Below are 26,058 nucleotides of genomic sequence, written 5' to 3'. Positions count from 1 at the left end.
GTGATGATATGAAGTGGATCATATCATTGTTGATCGTGTTGGTGCATGTGTTGCATCGACATTGGAGGAGATGGAATGGAATGCGCAAGGCAAAGGTATAACCTAAGGCATTTCATTTCATCGGTCATAGATGTGTAGAGAAGTTTATGACCGGGTTTAGGATAGATGACCGTACTATCAAGAGGGGCAAACTTGTTTGCATATCGGTCATCTAGTGCCACTCGAGTGATCTAACTTTGCATCGTCGCTAGGATCGAGTGGCGTGGCAAGTTGAGTGGCTAACATCCTTTGGGAAATGATTTTGAAAAGCTAACACACATACATAAGGTGATACACTTGGTGGTGTTGGCACATCTACAAAGGAGGTGGTGTTTGCAGGGTTGAGGGTGGGATTCGGCGCTTTCGGGAAAATCGAATGCCTATTTTCTATTGCACCGGATGCAAATTCTTGTGGTTGGCACATTGGTGCAAGGGTGAAGAAGTTAGAAGTGAAAACAAGTTGGTCGCGAAGACGCTGGTGTCGGTCAACTGACCGGACGCTGGGTCTGAAAGCACCAGACACTGATAGGCTGCATCCGGTCGAGCTGGTCGGTCGGCACAGTACCGAGGGTATTGCACCGGACGCTGGTCTGTGTCCGGTCAAGGTGGACCGGACGCGTTCGGTCAAAGAAATACGCCTCGGGGAGCTTACTGGAAACGACCAGACGCTGGGGCTTCAGCGTCCAGTCAGGTCAAGTGACCGTTGGAATCAGGACACGTGGCCGTCTGCGGGCGACTGGACGCTGAGGTCCAGCGTCCGGTCAACACGACCGGAGCGTCCGGTCGGCCTGATTTTTGCCCAGTAAAGGAGTAACGGCTAGTTTAGCCCTTGGGCTATAAATAGAAGTGGCCCTCGGCCATGGCTGACATAGAGCACCTCAAGGGACTTAGTGTCCATGCTTGTGAGTGCTTGGGAGCCCTCCATCACACATATACTTGATAGTGATCATTCGATTGTGTGAGTGAGTGATTCTAGTGCGATTGCATCGTGAGGTTGCATCGAGTGGCACTAGGTGATCGAGTTACAAGCCGATGGTGCTTGTTACTCTTGGAGGTTGCCACCTCCTAGATGGCTTGGTGGTGGTCTCCGTCGAAGCCTGCAAGAAGCTTGTGCGGCGCTCCGGAGAAGTGCTTGTGAGGGGCATTGTACTCGCCCCGCGGGAGCCGCGAATAGCAACTCTAGTAAAGCGTGTCATTGAGCTACCCTCACTCAAGGGGTAGGTTCTTGCGGCGCCCGACGTGCGGGCTTAGTGGGTGATGCTAATTAGTCGCCGAACCACCAAGTGAGCGGTCGACACAACGGGGACTAGCGTGTTGGCAAACACGTGAACCTCGGAAGAAAAATCATCGTGTCAACCTTGTTCTTCCCGTTGGTTTGCATCCCCATTACACAAGCTTGCAATTACTTTTATACATATTAAGCTTGTGTAGTTGCTCTTGTAATTAGATAGCTTGTGTAGCTTGCTAATTACCTTCTTGCTTGTGTAGCATAGAAGTAGCTCCCTTGCGTGGCTAATTTGGTTTTAGTAACCTTGTTAGTCACATTGCTTAGTTTGTGTAGCTAAGTATTTGCGCTCTCTAATTAGGCATTGGTTGCCTTGTTATTGAGCTTTGCTAGTGAGCTTAGTTGGCTTTGTGCTTTTGCTTACTAGCATGTGTAGGAGCTCCCTTGTTGCTTAAAGTACTAGTGGCATAGGTTTGTGTGACCTTGCTCCTAGAATTGTTTAGGAGAGCTCTAGCTAGCTCGGCACCTTAGTTACATAATTAGTATCTTTGCAAGGTGCTAGTGAACATATATAGAGGGGTGTAGTCTTGGCTAGACTGATTGTTTTGATTCCGCACTTATATTGGTTAGCCGACGCGAGTAATTTTAGAAAAGACTATTCACCCCCCTCTAGTCCGCCATCTCGACCCTTCAGCATCCCACAAAGACGCCATGGACCAGCTAGACGAAGCCCGTGACATCGCCCTTCTCCGTTCGGCCAAGTACTAGGAGGCGCTGCGTCGGTACCACAGCCGGTGGGTGTGGGACTGAGCCTTCAACGTCGAGGACCTAGTTCTTCACCTCGTACAGAGCAACAAGGACCGTCACAAGCTCTCCCCGCCTTGGGAGGGGCCCTATGTCATCGTGGAAATACTCCGGCCAGGCGCCTACAAGTTGAAAACCATCGACGGTGAGGTCTTCACCAACGCCTGGAACATTGAGCAGCTACGTCGTTTTTATCCTTACATAAACAGATACTCTTTCTTATCAGTTTTGTCTCCAAAAATCCCCAATCTTTAGTGACTTCCGACCCTTGCAAAGAGCGAGGGGTCGAACCTCACTCGGGGGCTGATACAAGTACGTTTATCTTGCAAACACTCTCTGTGTTATCTTTGTAAACATTCTCTGTGGTTTCCCCCCTTTTTCTCATGGTAAGTCCTAAAGGCTAGAATTTTGGGAACAAAATCTGAGTACAACTGGTAGGACTACGGGAAACCCACGCCCCTGTGGCTACGGCCTCCTTGCTCACCAGCGTGATTAGAGTTTGGCGCTCCCGCACGCCGAGTTTTTTGTGACCTTAACTATGAGAAGGGTCAGAAGGCACCAAAACCTCTTTTATAAAAAGAGGGAGAAAGGCCAAAAAGCTGTTTGTCGTAGCGAAAGTTGAAAACTTGTTCATTTTTTTGCACAAATTCATCGCTTACAAACTAATTTCATCACGAAAAGGAAAGATGTATTCATCAATACAGAAGGTTGTTTACTCGGGGGCTCCCCCACGAACTTATTCGATTATAATTTCTGACCAGCCCTACTACGAGTATTACTACAGTCACCGCGCCACACTCTCCATCGGCGATGTCCTACCACTCCGCAGGATCCTCGAGGGCGCCATCATCTGCAACATCGAGCACCCCGTCGACGCTTGTGGTGCCTCCGTCAGGGCGTCTAGGGACTACGCCATCGTCATCAACCGCAACCCTGACAACGGCGTCAACATGGGGGTGTTTCCCACCGAAGAATGGCCGCCACGAATGACGGCAAAGCCGATGACGCCCAGCACCCTCTAGTCCACCTCCTCCTTCGGCGAAGGCGGCCCCTTCTCGGCAAAGGCAGTCGACGCCATCTCATCTACGTTGGATAACCTCCAGCTCGACATCACGCTCCGGATTCATGAGTGGATCCGTAAGTTTCTCTCCCTGGCATTACCCTCTCTCACCTAGGAACCGCCGCGACGCACGAACGCATTCAGTGGAAAGAAAGAAGAGGCAGCAGCTCATAAGCAGGCGAAGGAATGGGACAAGAACTCCCCTCCCCCTCCCTATTTAAGGAAGAGGCACAATAGCTGAGGAAAGGCAAAAGGTTGGGACGAAAAACTCTCTTCCTTTCCTAGGAACCCCTCGCACAGGGCGACGAACACCACAATATGCTGGACCCCATTGGGATTGAGGTGCCGCAGCTCCACTTGGTAGTACTCTAGCAGCCCCCGAAGGAACTTATGAGCAGGTATGGTGAATCCTCGCACATGGAAGAGAGCAAAGGACACGACATACCCTTTGGGCTACGACGGCTTGTCCTCATCACCAGGCAGCCGCCACTCCTCAATGGTGGACAACGGGCGAAGGAGGCCACGGCGAACGAGGCCCTCCAGGCGCTGAGGGGTAATGTTGGATCTGCACCACGGCTCCATTGAAACGACGAGAAAGGGGGTGGACGTGAGCTCGACGGCGGCTGCGATGCGGATGCGAGCTAGACGACGGCAGCGATATGGGTGCGGGAGGCTCAGGTGGTTGGTAGCGGAGACTATAGATGCAAAGGCAAGGAGGCGAAGTACGAAACCCTGGGGGTGAACCCCGTGGTTTTATAGGGGCGATGGATGCAAGAAGGGTAACCCTTCGCCTCAATCTCTGAGCCTGCCATGACACACCGCCGCGTCACATCGCGGGATATGGGCCTACGATCCCTATCCTTTCCCACCAGAATCGCACCAGATGGTCCGCCTTCCCAAGCGGACCGGACTCTTTTCCCACAGAGAGGATACGAGTCAAAAAGCTTCTTCTCCGGCCCGCCTGGGCCTAGGAGTCCAAGGGCCGGCCCAATAGTCTTGACGGCCATCCCAACGAGGGATGGGCCCACGAGCGACCAGGACTCAGGTACACGAGCATCAGTGGGGCCTCGATCCGCAGTCGAGCCCCAACCAGGCTGATCCTAGACGAAATCCTCACGAACGGGATACCAGGGTTCCCTTAAAACTTTCCAGTTGACAAAAACCGAATCTCACAGCCCTACACGCGAAGGGTCCAAAATTACCCCTCGGGCGATTCTGCCCGAAACACCTGGGGGCTCGGGGGCTACACCCGATGGGTGCGCTCGCGCGCACCCTCTGGCGAATTGAAATACCCCCCGGGCGATTCTGCCCGAATCACCCGGGGGCCCGGGGGCTACACCCATCGGGTGCGCTCGCGCGCACCCTCTGGCCAGTCAAAACACCCCTCGGGCGATTATGTTCGAATCACTCGGGAGCTCGAGGGCTACTATCGGGGACCTAATACTGGGGTACCCAACGAGGTGGAACTAATAACCATCGAACGTTGACACTTCCGGTCAAACGAGAATACTACTGCGCTTCTTGCCCAAACGACGAAAGATTGGTTCCGCCTTGCCCGACCACCGAGGGCTGGCTCCGCCTCGTCCGACCCCCGAGGGCTAGGCTCCGCGTCGCCCGACGTCTGAGGGCTAGACTCCGTCTCGCCCGACGACTGCACCCTGATCCTTCATAAAGACGAGCACAGGGTACGACATGACATTCGAGTCAACCGCAGTATCGAGGGTCATGCCCTATACGCTTGTAGGAAGGCACCGCCAGGACACGATGGGACGAGCGTTTTAAGCCCTTTCTGACCTAACAGTGCCCGAACAGTGTTGTAGGCGTCGACTTTTATCCCACAGTGTTGTAGGCGCCGCCATCAGCCCTCGAATGTGGATACTAACACAAACATACGACAACCACTACGATCCAAGACAGAATTCACATCACCTACAGTGACGGACGTAGGGTCACTTCCCCATCTACTCCCCGAAGGGTCGCAGCTTGGCCCTCTAACACGCCGCACCCTCCGCCGGCGTAAGATGGGACGCACCCACTTGCTGACAGAAGCCAGGACATGACCCTATAAGGATCAGCAAACATGTCATCCCTGGGACGGTCTGCCATGTTAGCAGGGCTGGCACATGGGAAAAGGAAGACCCGGCTCCCCCGAAGAACCTTCTCCACCTTTATTTTTTTCCTCTTTCTCCCATCTATAACCCCTACTCCCTCTTGGTCTATAAAAGGGAGGGCAGGGCATCCCACTAAAGGGACCGACTTTTGGCGGATCAATTCAACATAACACACAGCCAAGCAGCAATCGAGCTCTTGGCGTCATTTCGACCATTCAATCAGAGACTTAGGACCTATCCCTCTCTCGGCCGTTTGTATCCCCTACTACGAACCTTTTTTCGATACTAATAATACGAGCAGCAGCAGACTGGACGTAGGGACATTCAGCTAAACCAGTATAAAACTTGTGTCATTTAGTGCACCATCCGGACCTAACGCGCAACAATGATAAATTTACTAGTCGGTGTTTGTTTTTTTTGCTGTATATGTTTTTTTTGGAAACCTCTTTTTTGTCGTATAGGATTGGAAACGGGGACGGTGGTTTTTTCGCGGTATATATGTTTGTATTTCGGAAACATTTTTCTGCCCTACAATATTTCCTCGTATAAGGGCGGGGGCGGGAGATGCAGAAGATGTTTATTTTTTTGCCGTATATAGGATTGGAAACGTGAAGATGGTTTTTTACGTTGTTTTTTTTGTTGCCGTATATATGTTTATATTTTGGAAACTTTTTTTTTTCGTGAGTTCTTTTACCGTATATAAGGGCGGGGCCGGGCCGGGCCGCCGGGGGACGACCTGTGAAGGTTATGAGAGCAGATTTTGTTCGCCGTTCAACACGCACGTTGCCTGGATGAAACGAACTGAAGACGCACGGCACTGGCACGCCTGGCACGGTCGTACGTGATTGTTTTGTTTTGGATGGAATTAAGGCGCGAAATTTGGATTTTGGGACTACTGTAGCACCTTCGTTTTTATTTGGCAAATAGTGTCCAAACATTGACTAATTAGGCTTAAAACGTTCGTCTCGCAATTTCCCACCAAACTGTGCAATTAGTTTTTCTTTTCGTCTACATTTAATGCTCCATGCACGGGCCGCAAACATTCGATGTGACAGGTACTGTAGCAACTTTTTGGATTTTGGGGTGGAACTAAACCAGGCCTAACTAATATACGAACAGGCGATGTGGCTGCTTGATATACTAACAAGCGATGTGGCTGCTTGCGTCCGTTTAGGCGTGGTGGCTGCTTGCGTCCGTTTAGGCCCTGTCCAAAAATTTTTGCGTAAAAGAGCACGCTTAGACACATGTACGGAGTACTAAATGTAGATGAAAAAAAAAATTAATTGCACAATTTTCGATAAAATCGTGAGACGAATCTTATAAGCCTAATTAGTCTATGAAAAGCGTAAGTGCTACAGTACTCACATGTGCTAATGACCGATTAATTAGTATCATTAGATTCGTCTCGCAGTTTTCTGATGGGTTCTGTAATTTGTTTTTTTATTAGTATTCAAAAACCCCTCCCGACATCCTTCCGACACATCCGATGTGACACCCAAAAATTTTTAACTCCCCAACTAAACACACCCTTACTTGAATTGAATTGGCACGTCCGTACGTGTTTGATTTGTTTGGGAATTATAACTAATATATAATATAGGAGCGTAATACCGGACTCAGACTTGAACTCGATTGGTTGGGCTGAGTGTGCACGCACCGGACTCAGACTCGGTCTCGATTGGTTAGCCGGGCAGAGCGATTAATTTTCATCCGACGATAACATTAGTAAATTTTTAATCCGACGATAACATTAGTAAATTTTTAGGTGTAATAGATTTTTTTTGCCCGTTTTTTTTTTTTTGCCCGGTCTGGTCTCAGCTTTCAGATTCGTTTCATACTCAGGGTTTCTCCAGCCCACAGCCGCCGCCGAGCTCAGATCGCCGCAACACACCGCGGTCTCGGGTTTCAACGTAAGCCCTAACTTTCGTTTCCTACTCAGGGTTTCTCCAGCCCACAGCCGCCGCCGCCGCCGTTTCGGAGCTCAGCGCCGCAACACACCGCGGTCTCGGGTTTCAACGTAAGCCCTAACTATTCCCTCTTTGATTTGTTCTGTTCCACCCTGGTTCAATCTTACAATATATGGATGGATTTGATCTGTTCTTCATTAGCAAGGATGAGGAACAATTAGTCTTCTTGGTCACAGCCGGAACATCGGATTCCGTTCGTTTGATTTTGCAAGTGAGGGTTTAATTTAGCTGCTAGCTCGATAAAAACTGTCTGATTCGGAAGACTACTTTTCCTGCTTATCAAGAAGGGGTGATAACCGAACTGAACCTTCCAGTACTGAGTTGGAAGTTTCAGGAACGAACTCAGGCTGTTCACAGATCTGCACTGGAAATGGGTACTGTATAGGCCAGGAGAAGCTGCAGTGTTTGTTTTCTTTGATTTTAGCTCATCAATGAATCTATCTTCGTTGCTTGGGGATCATAAGTCCATGTACAATGAAGACGCTTAGAGGCAATTTCATTGTTTTTTTTACCACCGTGGATCTTAGCACAAACTCTGTGTGGGTGTTGCTGCTTGACAAGGCATTCAACACCTGATTGAAACATTTTTTTTTCTCGAATACGCGGGAGAGCTGTGTATCATTCGTTCATTATATTAACTATTAAGTACTTCTGGATTCAAAGATATATACGGCGGGGAACAGTGCTTAGCTTAATTATTTTAAATATCATTATATCAATGCAAAACTGTTTAGTTCGCACTGGAGGATGAGGCTCTTTATATGAATGTTCCATAATTCTCCATGTCTAAGGGCCTCTCTAAGAGCCTTTGCATTTCACGTGCCCCAATATGTGGAATTTGCATCACACTTATTAACGGCTTGTCAAAAATGAGGCAACAGGCATTTGAAATTAGGTTAGGCTGAAAGCGTTGTTCTCGTTTATATGATATTATTATTATGGCCTTGATGCTTTTTTTTGATCCACAACTGCGTTTAGGGTGAATTCTGAGATAAGTTTAGTGTTTATTCCTCTCTTCACTTTATCCTGATTATGTCTACCTTCTTGTTATGGTCATTATCTTGCATGACCTGTAAATGCTACTACCAGGTATAATTGATCTGCGAGACTGACTATACGGATGATGGCTTCACGAGGTACCAGTGCCGTGCTTTCAAGAGCTGCTCGGATGAGGCAAAAACTGCAGTCTGCCTTGGAGGCCAGTGCCCTAGATATTGAAGATGTTTCTTACCAACATTGCCGGGCATGCAGCTGTCAAGGACAAAGCAAACGAGACACACTTCAACGTCAAGGTAGTTTCACCAAAATTTGAGGGGCAGAACCTGGTGAAGCGTCACAGGATGGTGTATGATCTTCTGAGGGATGAGCTTAGCTCAGGTCTCCATGCCGTCTCCATTGTTGCGAAAACCCCAGAAGAGTTAGGATCTTGATTGTATAATAATATCGAATAAGCACTGTCCTATGTTTCGAAATAAGTCTGTCATAGCAGTATCATGTAACCATGAACTGATTGCCAAAACAATGACATTGGCATGCTGCTCTTATGAAGATCTGGTATTCGGAATAGACTGGAGTGGAGAATTTATTTCAACTTTTTTTTATGATTAATGCCCATGTCAATCATGTCAGATGTGAGGCTTATTGTTTTTTTTCCTTTGTGGTTATGGGAATTCGTTGTTTCTTTATTAGTCATGTGATCATCTGAAAAGATTTCTGTGTTTCTGGCAGCATTTGTCGAGCTAGCTGAATATTTTGTGGTGGTGAGTTCATGATTAGATGTATACCCATCCCCCTAGCATTTTGATTCTGACAATCAATAAGGATCCTGTTTCGGATAGTTTTTTTATTACATCTTAGTCTACAGACTCTACAGTGCAAAACTAGTGCAGCTGACCCCCCCCCCCCCCCCCCCCCCCCCCCACACACACACACAAACAAAAAAGCGTTGATAAAACTATTTAAGCATTGGATTATTGGTCGATGGAAAGGATTTAAGTTCAACTGTAGGTTTTCTGCAGCAACATATGCGAATATAGTACGGATTCTTCTCATGGAATCTCCTAATGTTGATAACGGTGTTTCTGCATCACCAATCCTGTCACCATGCTCATGATTTCCGGATGACAACTACTGTTGTTTGGTCCACTGGGGCGCCTTTGTCTCAGCGGAAATGCATCACTTGAGCGCATGAGTGCAGGCTTTTCTCAAGGCTGCAAGACTGATGGAAACAGTGCTTTCGATTGCTACTACTGCTAGAGAAACCATGAGCATGAGCAGGATTGCAGATTTGCAGTATGATGATGCTGCCACAGCTGCCCTTTGGTACGAACAGCTATCGCCTTATCAAGCAAGCCTTTCAGTCTGTCTGAGCTCTGATTTTTTTTTCCCGAAGAAAAAAATGGCTTGAACTCTGCCTTTGCAAGATATTTTCAGTTTGGCACCGGGAAACCTCTCCTCCTTTATTCTAAATCAGTTTGGAAGCTACTGGGAGCACAAGGATTAATGATAAATTCTTTGGCTGGACCTGGATTTGCTGGATTACAAGTTGAGACCGGGTTCCTGACGTCTTGCGCAAAGAGGCAGGGCAGGGCTGCTGCAGGCAAAAAAAGTCGCAAAGACGGAGGCCGGTCACCAAAGGTCCATTGCACCAACTGAAAAGGTCTGTGTGAGCACTGTGTTACGGACTGCAGAGCTAGTTTACCTGCAAACGTTTGCTATGTGGACTTCGATTTGCGTTTCGACCAGCCATGTCGCTTGTCACCTACCGGTGGTTACTGTTGCACACTTGCACTAAAATCGGGATTCATCCCGCGTTGGTAAAGATGGCAACGGGCAGAAAAAAAAACCACGTACCCGCGGGCACCCGACCCGGCGGGCGTGGATATGGGCATGAATATGTGCCCGCGGGCACGGGCACAGGTTACTGCCAATGGCGGGTGCGGGCATGATATTTTTCTCGCAGGCGCGGGCGTGCGAAGCCACTATCCGCGCAGATATTACTAAAGATGGCAACGGATAGAAAAAACTCACGTACCCGTGGGCATCCGACCCGGCGGGCGCGGATACGGGCATGAATCTGTGCCCACGGGCACGGGCATAGGTTGCTGCCCGTGGCGGGCGCGGGTTCGGACATGAGATTTTTCTCGCGGACGCGGGCGTGCGAAGCCACTATCCACGCGGATACTACCCGCTGCCATCTTTAGGCGTTGGCATGCAGAGGGCCAATTCCAAACATGTATTTAAAAAAAAACTTACCAAAACATTTAAATTTCGAAAAAAAGGAAAAACTTTGCCCCCATGCAGTATCGAACTACAGACCTTCAGTTTACAAGACTGACGCTCTACCACTGAGCTATAGGGGCATCCCGTGGTTTAGGTTAACAAAGGTTTTATTCAACATGTAAAGGTTGGAAGATCACAAACAACACAGTATCGAAATATTGAAGTCTACATGCCATAATCAAATGAAATGCTTTGGGAATTCATAACGACAACAATTTCATGATGCGGGAATTGACAAGACATGACCAGCAGTTCCAGGAGCTGGTCAACTGATGATAGTTTTCAGTAGATATAAATTCAGAGACCTGAAAGTGTACGGTCGGTTCAAAACTTCATAATAGAAACCAGTAAACCACAAGACACGTGTTGCCAGGAATCCCTCTGCAAGGGTGAGCCTAAGACTTGGTTGCACCTGGTGTTTCTAATACTTTAACCCAGGCAATGTGAAAACTCAGCAGGACAAGCAAAGCATTTTAAAGTTCGATGCTATTACAAAACACTACAGGTAAACAGAAGTAGTCATGTGCACTATGAGGATTTTATTCCACATCTTCCTCCTTGTGAACAACAAGCTCGCCTTCAGTGAACTCGCATGGCTTGATGGCCACAGCTAACTGCTTGCGCATTTTTCTTACAACAAATCCCTCGTTTTCTTCGCATATTGTGACCACAATCCCTTTCCTCCCAAGACGTCCAGTTCTCCCAGCTCTGTGGGCATAATGTGTGGAGTCAGTTGGAAGGTCCAGATTAACCACAAGGTCACATTCTGGCACGTCCAGTCCTCTGGCAGACAGCTCATTTGTAACGAGAACTCTGAATTCACCATCCTTGAACTTTTTCAAAACTGTAGACCTTGCAAGCTTTCCAAGATCTCCATGTAGCTCAGTGGCTTTGATACCGCGGGCCTCCAACTTAAATACAACATCCTTCAGTGGCTTGGTGTTGTTCATAAATGCAATCACTGTCTGTGCTTCCAAGGCATGGATGCATCTCCGTAATGTGTCAACCTTGTGTTGCACCTTGGCCGTACAATAGTAGTGTTCCAAAGATGGTGGCAAACTGCCAACAGCAGCTTGGTTCACTGACTGTGATGGAGAGGTGGGGTTAGCATCACTTTGGGATAACGCAGGTCTTGGGACAGTGATTGAATCAAGTGGAACTACACTCTTAGCTCTAATGAGAACTGGATCATGACCCCAACTCCTTGCTGCTCGTATAACTGAAAATGGTATTGTTGCAGAAACCAAGATAGTCTGACGCTCAGATCGCCTAGCAAGTGGGCCAAGAACATCCCTAGATGTGGCACCAGATCTCCTTCCAACATGCTCCAAAATTCTATGCATATCTTCACGGTAATTAAAAGACAAAAGCTGGTCGACTTCATCCAGCACAAGAAAACGGCAGCCATGGGTGTGTAGCTTACCTGCTGCTGAAATTTCAGAAATACGGCCAGGTGTTCCAACAACAATGATTGGCTTGTTCTTCTTCAATGCTTCTTCTTGCCTGGAACGATTAGCTCCGCCAACAAGTTGCTGGACCAGTCTTTTATGACTAGGACCCAAAATTTTCTCCACTTCTCGCACAATCTGCATTCCTAATTCTCTGGAAGGAGCAACAATAATTGCTTCTACACCTGATCTTTTCTCAGAATTATCTTGTTCCATAGTCCTCTTCAGGGGGGCTATCTCAGAAAGAATTGGAAGAAGATAAGCAAGAGTTTTCCCTGAGCCAGTATATGATTGGATCACCACATCATGCTTTTGTGCTATTATAGGAATAGCAGCGGATTGGACCTCAGTTGGGGCAGTCAGACCTTCCTTGTTCAACTGGTCAACAAGCAAAGGTGGCAAACCAAGCTCTTCAAATGATTTGGCCGAAAACAGAGCCTCATCTACCTTCAGTGTCTTCTTTATCCTAGCTGACTTCATCAAGGCACTCTTTGCTGGTTTGACATTCGAAGAAACCTTTGGTTTCACATTGAGGGAAGAAGCTCTTGAACTTGGCTTTGGACCTCCAGTTCGTGCCATTTTTTCCTTCTTCCCATATCCAACCCTGCTTTGCACTTCTAGGCTAGCAAGAGTTAATGGTCCTTCTAAAGTTTGACTACCACGCCAAGCAGTCTGATGAAATCCAGCTACCCGTGGTTGTGACAGCATCCTGAACGAAAGACGATCTCCCAGAACAAAACATGACCGAGAAGATGCCAGCGCAAGAACATTTCGATGGACTTGCCCAATACTTAGCCTCATTTCACCCCTCACAGTGAAATCAATCACAGCACCAAAATTATTCTTTCCTTCAGACCTGTTACAAGTTTACAGCAAAGGTGCTCTTGTGCCTGCGTAAATAATAACATAAACATATTAGCTAAGTTGGGATCGAAAGAAGACTTAGAAGTTAGACAAAACAGAGTGTATACCTAGACGGAAAATATTATACATGTACCACTGCTGGTTTAATGGTCTTGGTATCCATGACTAGTAGATATCAAGATGTTCATAATGTGAATTTGACAAATATGGTATATTTGGAATTAGATAACATAATTACAGTACAAAATTTAAGCTCAGTATCGCTAAATAGCACAGAGTAACACTGAACATCATATTAACCAAATAATCTGAATCTGTGGAAGATAAGATTATGCAAGAGCTAAGCAAACTCTAAACGAAAGGAAGAAATAAGTATACAATTGCATTTCTTTCTTAATCTAAAAAAATAACTGCATTTCCTTGGTAATATCTTTCTATCATTACATAAGAAATATATGCACAATTCAAGCTAACACAGACTTAACTACCAGCTCTTTCTGCTTATCACTTATCAGGCTCTATTTGCTTCCAGGAACTGAAAGACATTTTGTTCTTCCCGCACAAAATCATAGTAGAGAAAAAAAAATCAGAAATAGACAGCATTTTGGTACAGTTACTAAAACTAAATCAAATTACAGATTTCCTCGATTGCGCCCAAATTAAACAAGAATAATCGACCCAAGACCAATGGCCTACCGAAGGTAAACAACTAAGGGCACGTTCGTTTTGCAGGGAATGGAGGGCCGGAACGAATTCGGGCCGGAACGTAGCTGTATTTTATACGGCCAACTATCACCGGGAAGCATTCCGGCCGGAAATCAGCGGAAACGAACGGGCCCTAAAGGAATATAACACCCGCCGGTAGCTATTGGACGGCAACCAAAGTTCTGACTGTCAGTCGCGGTGCCTGTGTAGTGTGTACTTGCATGGAGACGGCATAGACACTTGACATACCGAAATCAACAACACAACAATTCCTTTAAAAAAAACACAACAATTTCATGTTGGAAACCCCCAATCTCTAACACAGAATATCACCTAGGAACCTGAGCAGAGAAGGCATACCGTGTGTGTGCAGACCTTGGAGAGGCCGGCGGCTGTGGGGGTAGAGGGAAGGCGGCGGCGTCGCGGTGGCGTCCGCGGGATGCAGAGCGAGGCTGGCCGCGTCCAATGGAGAGGGAGGAGCTTCCGCGGTTGTGAAGAGGAGGCGCTCGGCGGAGGGGGGCGCGAGGCCGCGACTCGCGAGGGGAGGACCGGAGGGGTGATTGGAAGGGGCAAAAGCTGGGGGATGGGGATGAGGTTACGGGGCCGAGGCTTGAGGGTTTTGGATTTGGGCCTGCGTATATGTCAGCAAGAAGAAGCCCATATAAAATGAGGCGAAGAGGCAGGAAGGAGTGGAAAAACACTGAAACACTATTGATATGGTTAATTAGGACAACTAAAATGTAAGAATCGTATCGCTTCTTCTTTGATCGATAAGCACCGGACTTTCAGCCTTGATCTTTGATCGTAGTAATATGCTCAAACTACTCAAGATAAAAGCACTGTTTAGCTATGGTTAGATTTTGGTAGACTAACTTAGACATGGGATTAGAAAATTTTACCCTTTTCCACTGGCTCCGGGACAAGGGGGTATGTACATGTCTCAATGACCCTGCATGAGAATAGAAACAATAGTTCTGCTCATTTTAATTCTTCCATTATCTATCAAAGTAGGAAATCGAAATAGATACACGAAGTGGTCTCTTGCTTCTGAACTCAAATCCATACAGACAAAACTTTTTATTATAAATATAAAGTTGTTGAATATATAAGCAAGAGATGTAATTATTGCATTGGACCTGATCAAATCTAGGAAAGCTAACGAAAGAATCCAATAAAGAGGCTAACAGAATATTATATCGAACTATAGAAGGATTAGATGGCCAAACAAATAGCACGATGTGAAATGACTTGCGTGTTGATAGAATGAGAATAGCAATCCCACTTAGTAATGTGCATAACTTTTGTACTTAGTTGGGATGGTATTGTCAATTTTACCATTTATTGGAGGAGCGACATAGATAACTTGCATGGAGAGATTGAAAGTTATTGGAGTTTGCTTTTATAAGATACTAGAAGGATGTTACGTGCATTGTCGCGAGGCAGATAATTTGGAATGAAAATCAGACGACCTAAAATTATTGGCTCGTGGCCCATTGATATGGATACCTTGTATGAAAGGTTCACTATCATAAGTGGATGTTAGTGAATAATGTGGACACTAAATGCATGTTAGTGGCTAATGATACAGCTCGCTAATACAGAAAACCTGCATGAAGAGATAGCTATCATGACTGCATGCTAATGCGCTAAAGCGGATAGCTTGCATATATATGATAGGGGTATTGCTTTTATAAAATAATATATGGTGTATATCAGACATGTTTTTTTTCAGTATTATACATGTTTATTTCTAGAATTACAAATGAGAGAGGGGCTTAAGACTGTAAAATATGCCGCTTACATCCCACCAATTCTTCTAGGTGGGAGCAGTGTTTGAGCCCACAAGACAACAGACCGAACACTATTTCCCTGTTTGGCATAGCGCCAAAACAAAGTTCTATACAAGCGATGCAGATAAAAACAGAACTACGTACAATCCATTGAAACCAGTCTATTAAATGTACATTTTGAATAAACCCGCTGTATTTCCACAATACATAATACATATACGTCTTTGGCGCTACTTTCTACAGATTAAATCACATGAATATTGAATTGGGTACTGAATATGATCATGGTTTGCATCCGTTGTGGTCTCCGTTTCTTGCATAGGTTTTGACGTTGAAAGATAAACAGCAATGTCAACCACTCACCTACATGACCGAGCTCTTCAAATCTTAATTTTGCAGTTCACATTAAGTTTGATTTCAACCGAGATCACAGTTTATTCTAGAAGAACCTCTCAGCAGATGGATCAGATTCCAGCAAATTGCCATCGAAATTCACCTTACAGCCAGCAGGAAACTGCACTCCAGCTTGTTCGCAGCTGTCCTTTGTAACCTGGGGACATGACCGAACATCCAAGTACTCGAGAGCCTTGAAGGATTCAATCACTCTGCTGACCCCTGCAACTGTGAGCTGAACACAGCTGCTGATCTTCAAAACTCTCAGTTCAGACTGAAACCCATATCCTTCTCCGTCCAGGAATGCATCGTCGGTTATCTGGTCACAACATCCGACATCAATAGCCACAAGAAGTTTACAGTTAGACAGCAAGCTCTGCAATGATGTGTCTGTTATTTTCAAGCACCAATCCATTCTCAGGCTCCGTAAGCTGCTGGAGCAGGCAAGAGCAAGTGCTTGTATGGAAGCATCGCTAATGTTCCGACATCCACCAATGACAAGAGTCTCTAGGCTACGGCAGAACTTAGCTAACGAATAGATGGACTTATCTCCCACATTGCTGCAATCCAATAGTTTTGTTGACACCAAGCATGATGAAGAAACCTCAGCGATCTTACAGACTCCAGGATCACTAACTTTATTGCATTTGCTTATGTCCAGTGATTTTATGTGATGACAGCCATCAGCCAGAGCAGATATACCAGCATCTGTTATTCTGTTACATCCCGCAGCTCCAAGTTCTACCAATTGTAGGCAGCTCTTTGATAGAGCAGTCAATAAATTATCTGTTATTAATCTGCAACCCGTGATTTGCAGCTGACTCAATTTTTTGCACCCTAGTGCAACCGCCTTCAAACCTTTGTCACTCAGCTTTATGCAGCGAGAAACATCAAGGGACTGCAGAGATGGCAGTCCATCTCCCAATCTGGCAACTCCGACATCAGAGATACCTGCGAGACACGTGAACCAGTGCAAGTCTAATAATCGACAGAATTTATTTAAGGACATTATCACCAAAATCAGTGCACTAAAACAAAGACCCACAATGTCCCCGACAATAAAAAAAAAACTCGACCTGCGGGGGGTTATGACGGCCCCCGGGTTTTCCCATTAAGAAGAAGATCTTCTCACATAGATCGAGAAAACCCCCGAACCCCTGACCCCATCCTGACGCAGCGGTATCCGTTGCCCTGTGAGAACCGGGCCGGGCCATAACTGCGCTTTGGCACATGGGGACGGGCGAGGGGATTTTTTTAACCTCAGCCTGAAATTCGCTCCCACGGGGAGTCGAACTCAGGACCTGAGGAGTGCCGCTGGGTCACCTAACCGTTTGAGCTAGGCGTCCTTTGGCTAGGCGTCCCCGACAATAATAACTCTAAAGGATAGCAAATTAGTAATATCAGCCACCGTAAGAAAAAAACTATGACCCCCACGAAAGATCTGTTAACAGGAATTGTTCAGGAGACCATATCACCATAACTTGGGTAACTAAAACTGCTACACAAATAATATCAAAGCTGTAAAAAATAGGGTATCTGAAATAAATTGAAAGATGAGGCAAATATCTTTGAAAACGGTACATATGGAATACGGAACTGTTCCAGATGCAAAAAAGGGTTTGCAAATAACTTTTTTCCATTTTTCTTATAATTATCTTTATTTTAACAGTAATGAGAAAACACACACTCTAATTTCAGAAAATGAACACAGCTTCACGTTATCCGAAGGATGAAATGAACTGTCACAGGCTAGTGCAAATTCATCATCAAAGATGTGTGGTTCATTTTTTTTCTCGAAAAAAGCTTGATAAAATGGTTTATACAACATATAAGGTTATAAACTTACAGCTTTAAAAGTAGTACAAACAGGATTCACCTTCACAAAGACAAGAAAGTTCATTCACAAACTGAAGGACCTCACAAAGAAACTCCAACATCTCCCAGATTAGAATATGGACTAGAAATAGATATAATCAAGACTGCAAAATAGAGTACAAGTATTTATCCAATGGTACGTGAGACTAACATTCTTAGAGTAGGATTGAATCAGTCTATGACGGAATACCGTGAGGCTAACATTCTTAGAGTAGGATTGAATCAGTCTCTGACGGAATACTCGAAAATGCAGTACAATTGTCATGTCCACTAGGAAGATAAAGATAGTAATGCCATCCACCAAATTGACAAGCAGCACATGTGGGTAGCGCGAGAAGAAGAGACGGCCGCACCTTTGCAATTCTGCAGCGCGAGGACGCGCAGGTTGCGGAATCTGCCGGCGATAACGCTGAGGTCGTCGTCGATGACCCCGGGGTAGAAGGAGCGGGAGGGCGACTGGGAGAGGTCGAGCTCCAGGACCCCAGGGAACCGCGCGGTGAGGCGGCGCAGCATGTCCGGGCCGGCGCGCGCGCGCAGGCGCCGCCGCTCGGAGCTCTGGATCCGGAGCCAGCGGCGGCACACGAGCCCGAACGCGTCCCGCTCCGCCTCGGGGCCCAGCCGCGTGAGCACCGCGCGGAGCTCGTCGTCGGTGAGGACCTCGTTGATGAGGGCGCCGCCGCCGGCGGCCGGCGGTGGCGCTGACATCACCGGAGGGAGGAGGAGCACTTTTTGTTCCCTTTTGTGTCGTCAAGCTGAACTGTCACGGAGAGGTGCAGCACAGTGGAGAGTGGAGGATGGGGAAAACTTTTTTTTTTTAGGGTTAATTGCATCTGTGCCATTATAACTTCATCGTTTTTTAATTACGTCATTACTATTCAGCAAACTATACCACTGCCATTGCAACTCTGCAGATGTTTGAGATACGCCATTATGTATGCTTCGAGATGACTTGAGCCCACTGTCAGACGTATAGAGAGGTAACTTATATCAGCATGGACAAGATTGCCCCCTTACTCTTCTCTCTTACACTCGCGGACACATAGAGCCCACTCGTCGGTCTTCCCCACCGTCTTCCTCCCTCTCTGTCTTCATCTCCGACGGCGGAAGCGGCGCAGTGGCCTGCATGCCCGCCCACGCGCTCGCATCGCCGCAGTGTAGCAGCGGCGCGGTGGCTCGCCCGTGCGCTCGCCCGCACGTGCACGCTCGCCCCACGGCAACGCGATAGCCCACACACGCGCGCTTGTCGGCCATGGGGGCTGGGGCTGGGCTTGAGGTTTCTTGGCCAGGGGACGGGGCTGCGGCTAGCCGGACTAGGGCAGGCGGCCTGCGGCCGGCGGTGCGGCGCGCTAGGCCCGCAGTGGCCCTGCGCCGTCCTACAAGCGGGATGCCATTGAGGTGGGGGTCGGGCAGGGCGGCGCGCACGACTAGCGGCGACGCTGTCCAAGAGGGGGGGGGGCCGGGGCAATGTCCTCCGCCGAATCTGCTTCCTGCGGCAGAGCTTGGGGCGGGGCCTACGGCTCGCCGACGTGGGAAAAAAGAAGACGGAGTGCGCTCGCATCCGCCGCGGATTGACTCGCCCGCCGCCGTGGCCACGTTCGCCAGCTCGGTGGGAGACCACGGGGAAGACGAAGAGGGGCCAGAGGAGCGCCTGCCGTCGGGATGGACTCGTCCGCTTGATGGCCGGCCACGGGGAATAAGACGACGGAGTGCGCCCTCACCTGCCGCGGGGAAGACGTACTGCACCGGGCAGGGGCAGCGCCCGCGCCCTCGACCGCCAAAGCCGGGTCTAGATCTACTCCCGCGCACGCCGGAGCCAGAGCCGGTGCCGCTCGCCGTGGCCGGGGCAACGCGTGCGGTCTCCGTTTCTCGCCATGTCACGTCGGAGAGAAGGAAGAAGAAGATGACATGTGGGGCCCGCGTGTCAGTGACAGGGGAGAGAGGCTGCGATGAAGTATACGTCTTCGTATACGCTGCAGCTGGGCCCAAGCCGTGTCCATACATATTCTGTGGCATATTTATGGGAAACGAAGAATTGTAATGGCATGCTTCAAAATAAGTGAATATTAATGGTGTTCTTAAAAAACGACAAAGTTATAATGGCACAGATCCAATTAACCCTTTTTTATTAGTCCTATACTCCTATGTCCATCATATCTCGTACGGAGGAGTGCATGTTTGTTTGGGTCTTATTTGACGGGCTTAACCGCTTAAGCCCATTTGGCAAATTGTTTGGGCCGAGTTAGAGAAATCTCAGGGCTCATCCGTAACTCTAATGAAACACTACACACTAAACTGACGTAAAACTCATTGATCAATCGACCCCCGGAGGTGGAATATGCAGAGAGCGCGGAATTCACTCAGTCCTCTGGACTAGGAGCTGATTGGAGACATCCCACTGAGTACCTTTCTGTAGGAAGATTACTGGGCATGGCTCTATGAAAAATCCAGAATCTTCTCAGTGTGATCAGCTTATAGATTGCTTGTGACAAGCCGAGAGTCGTGGGCGGCTTGGTTTGGAGGGAGGCCGAGCAGATCAGATGTTGGTGCTTAGGAGAAAGAATGGACCAAGTTGTGGAGAACCAAGGTTCCCTAGAAGGTTCGGGTGTTTTATGGCAATTGGCCTGACATTCGATCCCAACAGGAGATGTGCGACACCATAGGAACATGGCTCCAAATGCAATTTGTGCACTGTGTGGTGCTGCTGATTCATGGAGGCATGCTCTTCTAGAGTGCAATCTGGCTAAATGTGTGTGGGTTCTTGAGAATGAGAATATTATCGAATTCCTGGGCCAGCTTCATTGTTTGGATGCCCGTGCTTGGTTAGCAGAGGTTATGAGCTCACTTAAACAGGATGAGATCACACGGGTGGTTATTCGTTTGTGGGCGATATGATTTGCAAGACGCAAGATGATCCACGAGAACCAGTTTCAGAGCCCGTTCTCGACACATACTTTTGTTGAACGGTTCATCGAGGAACTTGAGGAGATCAACCAAGGGAGCCCTGAGGTGCGCCCGGTGGCGGCGTCAGTCCCGCGCTGGGTGAGATCTCCGAGTGGCTTGGCAAAGATTAATGTTGATGTGGCATTGTCCAAGAATTTAGGTCAGGCGGTGGTGACAACTGTAGCCCAAGACGATGCTAGCAACTATTTGGGATCGTCTGCCCTGGTGGTGGAAGGGCACACCGACCTAGAGGTGATGGAGGCCGTGGCTTGCCACAAAGGTCTCATATTGGCCAGCGATCTTGGCTTGCACTCTTTTAGGATAGCAAGCGACTGTGCCAATGTGGTGAGGAGTCTACTGGGCGAGGGGTTCGGTAGATACGGACCAATTGTCCGGGAGATCAACGTCAGAAGAAGGAGCTTTATTAGAGCGGAGTTCATCCATGAAGGACAAAAATCAAATGTCGATGCTCACCAATTAGCTATCGATAGGTAGACATGTTTGGTTTTTGGAGCCTCCCCATGGAGTATGTAATTCTTGTGTTATAGAATAAATAAAGTCAAAGCTCCCCTAAAAAATGAGATCTTATTGTTGAGAAGTTCAAAAAAAAAGATCTTATTGTTGAGTTTGAGTCTTGACAGTATTTTTTAAGGATGACTGTAGGATCTCTGAACAGGCCTAGAGGGAGGTGAATAGGCCTGTCAAAACAAACACTCAAACTTTTATCAATTTTACCCTGTGGCACTACTGCCCTGACGGGCGGCACTGATGGACCAGAACAGCGACACTGACACACCTGCAGACAACTTCGAGTCATAGTTCAAAATCACTGAACTAAAACTTAGATCGAAGAAATTTTACAGCTTATTGCAGGTATGATAGTCACAGATCGAGAGCTAGAAGTAGTAGGAATACCACACACAAGTAGATCGACTAGAAATCCTAGAAATCACCTCAACAATAATATGACATGGAAGTAATATAAATTAAGCACAAGAAACACAATGATTTATCCCGTGGTTTGGCTCGCCACCAAGGCTTGCCTACGTCCACATTGTTGAGGTTAGCCACTAAGGCTTAGGGCTTTCCAACCCTTCCTCGTTCTCAAGTCAAGAGACTTAACTCTTGAGATGAGGGGTAAGTTTACTAGCTTTAAGAGATGGTTACAAACCTTCTGAGGCTGCCACATAAGTTGGCAAACTCCACGGGCGACGCTCTAGCCGGCTAGGAGCCAAACTCCAAGAGTAACAAACACAACCGCCGGTAAAAATGTGAACCAAGTGCTCTTTTGAGTTGAGGAATCAATGAAGCTGCTCTCTAATAGAGTTTTGGACCCTTTCTCTCTCAAGGATTGATAGGGAAATCAATAGATTTGTTTGAGGGCTCAAGGTCACTAATGGAGGGAGAGAGAGAGAGCGCATTTTCTATTTTGGATGAGCTGGAATGAGTAGAAGGAAGAAGATAGCCGTTGGCGAGGAAGAGGATGGATATAAATACCCCCTCAGCCCCAACGGTCACTTAAGTCATGGCAGTGCTGTGGCTTAAGTGCGGCAGTGCCTCTCTTCAAGTGCGGCAGTGCCGTACTAGTCAAGACAGCAAGGGTAAGAGTAAAGTTTAGGTTGTCTTGGCTGTGAATTTGAGGATGCATGTGTATGTTTGAGCACTTGGTAGCACAAGTTAGCTTAAGCATTGTGTCCCCCTTTATAGTACGACTTTTTCTATACTCAAATTCAAAATATAAAAGAATTTAAATCTCCTTTGAGTTTGAAGCCATCAATATTTATAATTGGAGGCTCCTCTATTTCATGTAGCATCCTCGAATATAAATTCCCTACTTGTCATCTCGATAAATCTCATTAGTTCTCTAATTGTGTGGTCATTGTCACCAAAACTCACAATTAGGGCTTGATTGCACTTTCAATCTCCCCTTTTTGGTGATTGATGATAACCCAATTAGAGCTTACAAAAGATATAAAATAAATACTGAGATTTTTCGAGCCATGGATGTAGAGTCTCCCCCTAAATGTGTGAATAGAGAATTAAATTCTCAAATTGGCATAAGAAGCCAAGATTCATATTTTAGTGAAAGTGATGGGCCTCCCCCCTACATCCATGCTCCTGTGGGGTGCTGCATATTGTGTCAGGTATGTAAAACGTGATACGAATGATAGCTTATGCACAACATGTTTTGCTGTTACAGCTGGGTGCGGCACTGCCGCACTTGCTGTAACAGCACGAATCAGAACAGACACCACACAACATGTGATACATATAAAGATATACATTCTAGCACAATTGTATCATAAACGACAACATAGATTAATATATGACCATATCCTACATATATAAAATACTTAAGTAGCATTATTACATAAATAGAGTTTTGAATCGTCTCTCAAACTCTCAACCTAACGAAGTCTACTCTAAACAGATAAAAACATGAAGCTCCAGCTACAACAACCTCCTCTCCATGGCGTCAAAAAAGTTGTTGACCCCTCTAATTTCTCCCCTTTGGCATAAAGCACCAAAAAGAGAAGAAAAGAAGAAAGACCAACACTCACTCCTCATCTTCTTGGATGGTGTCCCAATCGACATCATCCCCATCAGCAGCTCTACTAGCACCTGCAACATCATCCTCACCACCACCATCATCGTCGTCATTGTCGGAGGAAGAGGACACCACCGCCCTCCCTTGGCGATGGGTGGTAGAAGTGTGGCACTCATGCCTGCTCCTCCTCCTCATGCACTACAAGGTGGACCTCAAACTCGTGTGAGGATCAAGCTCTGGCTGCTCCTGCTCCTCCTTCTCCTCCTCATCCTCTAAATCTATCTTAGAAAGGCTAGGGAGGTCATCAAACCTCGGTGGTGGCTGAACTAGAGAAAGAGGTGGTAGCCCTGCATGCTCTCTAGCCTCCCGGTTGGCTTCATGGTTCTCCAACCGGTCCTGATATGCGATCCTTGTTGTATATGTGCATGTGGTGAAAATAGCCTTTATCCACCTCCCAAACTTCTCCATCTTCTTTTCTTTGCGAGGCCTAGAGCAGGATGACTCAGGCACGTCCACAACTGATGGAGAGTGTCTCACTGCCCTGCTAGCTCCTACTCCTCGGGTCTCCTTAATCTTGTAGACGATGTGAAGACTATCTTTCTCAAATCTGTAGTCAGTGACCCTCTCAATCATAAACATGAAATAGAGGGCATAGGGTATCCCCTTTCTCCCATCCTCCATGGCGTTTCTCAGCTCACGCCACATGAAGCAAGGGACATTAAACCTGTCACCTCCTGGAGCAAATCTAGCAAGCATATTCCTCACATATCCATTAAGATCAAAAGATGCTCTATCCTTGGGATTTATAGTATGCCTGATCAAATCGTTTAGAATGTAATAATAGCTCTTCAGGCCACTGACCTTCCCATCTGCTCCTCTCTTGTCAATCCACATATATGCAATATCACAAATCTCACTCTAGCTTCATCATGAATATAAGTGAAGCCCCGCTCCTCCTCTCCAAAACCAAGGATCCGGTTGAAAGTCACAAAATCAACTCTATAATGCTGTCCCTTAGTCATCCAGTGAATCTCATCAGTGTAGATGCTATAGAAGAAAGTGGCATGGAACTGGGTTAGCACTTCTTCATTCCAATTATATCTGAAGCTCATAATATCAGTGAGGCCAAACAATTCACAAGCCTTGATCACCTTATTGAATTTTGATTCATTCTTTGTCTTCATCTCCTCTCAATCAACATACTGCATCTTAACAACTTTGGATTTCTTAGAGTCAAAGTTCATAGATGTATAGAAGTTAAAATAAAACTCATTCGAAAACCTATAGTCTATCCCTAAATCCTTTGGCTGCTTATTGGGATTGTTCTCACGTGCTTCCTCCACCATCTTTAGCTTTCCCACATAGTTGAGAATGGGATGAGCACGTGTGTCAACAGAACGCCTCATGACCACATCCTCAGAATACTCTCTAATGTAGCTCTTGTCGAACTCCTCAAGATAAGGTGGAGTATCTGGGCAAGCACCTAGAGGAATAGTGCGGCCAGCCCTCTCTAAGTTCTCCTCATCCTGAATCATCTGATCTCTTCTCCCCCTGTCTCTAGCAACATCTTTGCCTGCTGCACTGTTGCTACCCCCTGTGGTCCTACCACAACCACAACCAGGCATCTGCTTATCCCGAGGCTCGATCATCTTCCTCTCCCCCCTCCGGTCATCATCACCTCCAGAGGACATCTATGCAAACAAATATAAGTCCAAATAAGAAACTATACATAAGGGGTATAGAAAAAACACTTATAAAACACTCTGGATAGATGAGATGATTCAAATCTTGAGTTAGGAAAGCACCTAAAATAATCAGGTCAGAGGGTGAGGCACCGCTGCACCCTAGGAGCGGCACTGCCACACCTAGTGCTTCACCTCTCCCACGATTCAATTCTTCTCAACTATTCAGACTATTTCTCAAACATTCTCCTAAACCACTAGACAATCTCAGAATAAGTAGACCTAAACAAATACATGGAGTTGTCTACAATGTAGGTAAAGTGGCTACATGTTTAAGATAGAAGCAAATCTGGTGCACAAATCCAACCAAAATAGTGAGTCGTCGATGGAACAACATCTGCATTTACAAGTTCAATCTGTTGAGTGCGGCACTGCCACACCCAACACGCAGGACTGCCATGGGTATAGATGAGGCTCAACCAATGAATCGTTGTTTTGATTCAATTCATCCATCAAACTAGTTTCTACCCTAATCATGCAGTCACTAGAAACCATCTTCCAACAAATATAGAACTCCATAGCATAGATCAAGATTAGGTTAGGGTTTCACCTTGATTTACGTGGATTGAGGAGGAAAGGAATGAATCGGCTCCATCCACGAGCTACTCTAGCTACTAGCAGCGAGGGGGGAAGAGCAGCAGTGGGCTCGGCAGTGCCGCAGGCGACGACGCAATAGGATGGGCGGCGTCAGCGGCTGCCTATGCATGCGGTGAAGAGAGGGGGGCGGTGGCAGCTGTGGTGAATGAGGGAGAGTTACCCTAGGGGCTAGTAGAAATAAGAGGTAAGATGGGCCCCACGGTAATAGCTGATATGGGTCAAATTTCTAGTTGAAATTCAAAGTGCGGCACTGCCGCACTACCTAGAACAACAAGATTTAGCTACTAACTAAATATCTATATACATATCGGATATGGACACATATCTCAAGCACACTATGATTAGCAACAAATAATCAATACAAACAATGATCATAATGCACTTGTTTCTTATGATAAACATTTTTAAGCACAATATTTAAACTTTTGCAATTCATTTCTTCTATCCACGCTACTTCATCAATCAAGGTGTGCTATAGCTCAAATCACATTATGACAATCAAGTATATTTAGCTCACTACGCAAAGCACAAAACCTTGACTCATCAAGAGGCTTAGTGAAGATATCGGCTAGTTGCTTTTCGGTGCTCACATGGTGAATTTCGATATCTCCTTTGGTTTCATGGTCTCTTAAGAAATGATGTTGGATGTCTATGTGCTTAGTTCTTGA

At 46.8% G+C, this 26,058-nt stretch overlaps 2 protein-coding genes and 1 non-coding gene across 3 annotated transcripts; all 3 read right to left on the bottom strand.

Moving 5' to 3' along the window:
* Window positions 1–10,496: 10,496 nt before the first annotated feature.
* Window positions 10,497–10,568, bottom strand: TRNAT-UGU (transfer RNA threonine (anticodon UGU)). The gene has a single exon. It is a non-coding gene; the product is annotated as a tRNA-Thr (tRNA).
* A 107-nt stretch (window positions 10,569–10,675) lies between these two features.
* LOC136474442 (DEAD-box ATP-dependent RNA helicase 47A) lies at window positions 10,676–14,093 on the bottom strand. The gene is made up of 2 exons (XM_066472019.1): window positions 13,866–14,093; window positions 10,676–12,826 (listed from the first exon to the last, which is right to left on the bottom strand). The coding sequence occupies exon 2, from the start codon at window positions 12,735–12,737 to the stop codon at window positions 11,028–11,030; it is 1,710 nt and encodes a 569-aa protein (XP_066328116.1). The 5' UTR covers window positions 12,738–12,826; window positions 13,866–14,093; the 3' UTR covers window positions 10,676–11,027.
* Window positions 14,094–15,182: 1,089 nt separating this feature from the next.
* On the bottom strand, window positions 15,183–18,343 carry LOC136474441 (uncharacterized). Its single transcript, XM_066472018.1, has 2 exons — window positions 17,917–18,343; window positions 15,183–16,639 (listed from the first exon to the last, which is right to left on the bottom strand). Exons 1-2 carry the CDS (start codon window positions 18,266–18,268, stop codon window positions 15,735–15,737), a joined length of 1,257 nt encoding a protein of 418 aa, XP_066328115.1. The 5' UTR covers window positions 18,269–18,343; the 3' UTR covers window positions 15,183–15,734.
* Between the last annotated feature and the right edge of the window lie 7,715 nt (window positions 18,344–26,058).

This window comes from Miscanthus floridulus, chromosome 8, assembly GCF_019320115.1.
Source record: "Miscanthus floridulus cultivar M001 chromosome 8, ASM1932011v1, whole genome shotgun sequence".
Taxonomy (NCBI): Eukaryota; Viridiplantae; Streptophyta; class Magnoliopsida; order Poales; family Poaceae; genus Miscanthus; species Miscanthus floridulus.
The sequence above is the reverse complement of the archived record's forward strand: the minus strand, read 5'-3'. Positions and strand labels throughout refer to the sequence as shown.

What these genes read in the sequence shown, in the direction of transcription:
- LOC136474442 (XM_066472019.1), bottom strand. Translation starts at nt 12,737, where the DNA reads ATGAGGCTAAGTATTGGGCAAGTCCATCGAAATGTTCTTGCGCTGGCA.
- LOC136474441 (XM_066472018.1), bottom strand. Translation starts at nt 18,268, where the DNA reads ATGTCAGCGCCACCGCCGGCCGCCGGCGGCGGCGCCCTCATCAACGAG. An exon ending in CGCGCTGCAGAATTGCAAAG is followed by an intron (nt 16,640 to 17,916) that starts GTGCGGCCGTCT and finishes CGTGTCTCGCAG; the next exon opens with GTATCTCTGATGTCGGAGTT.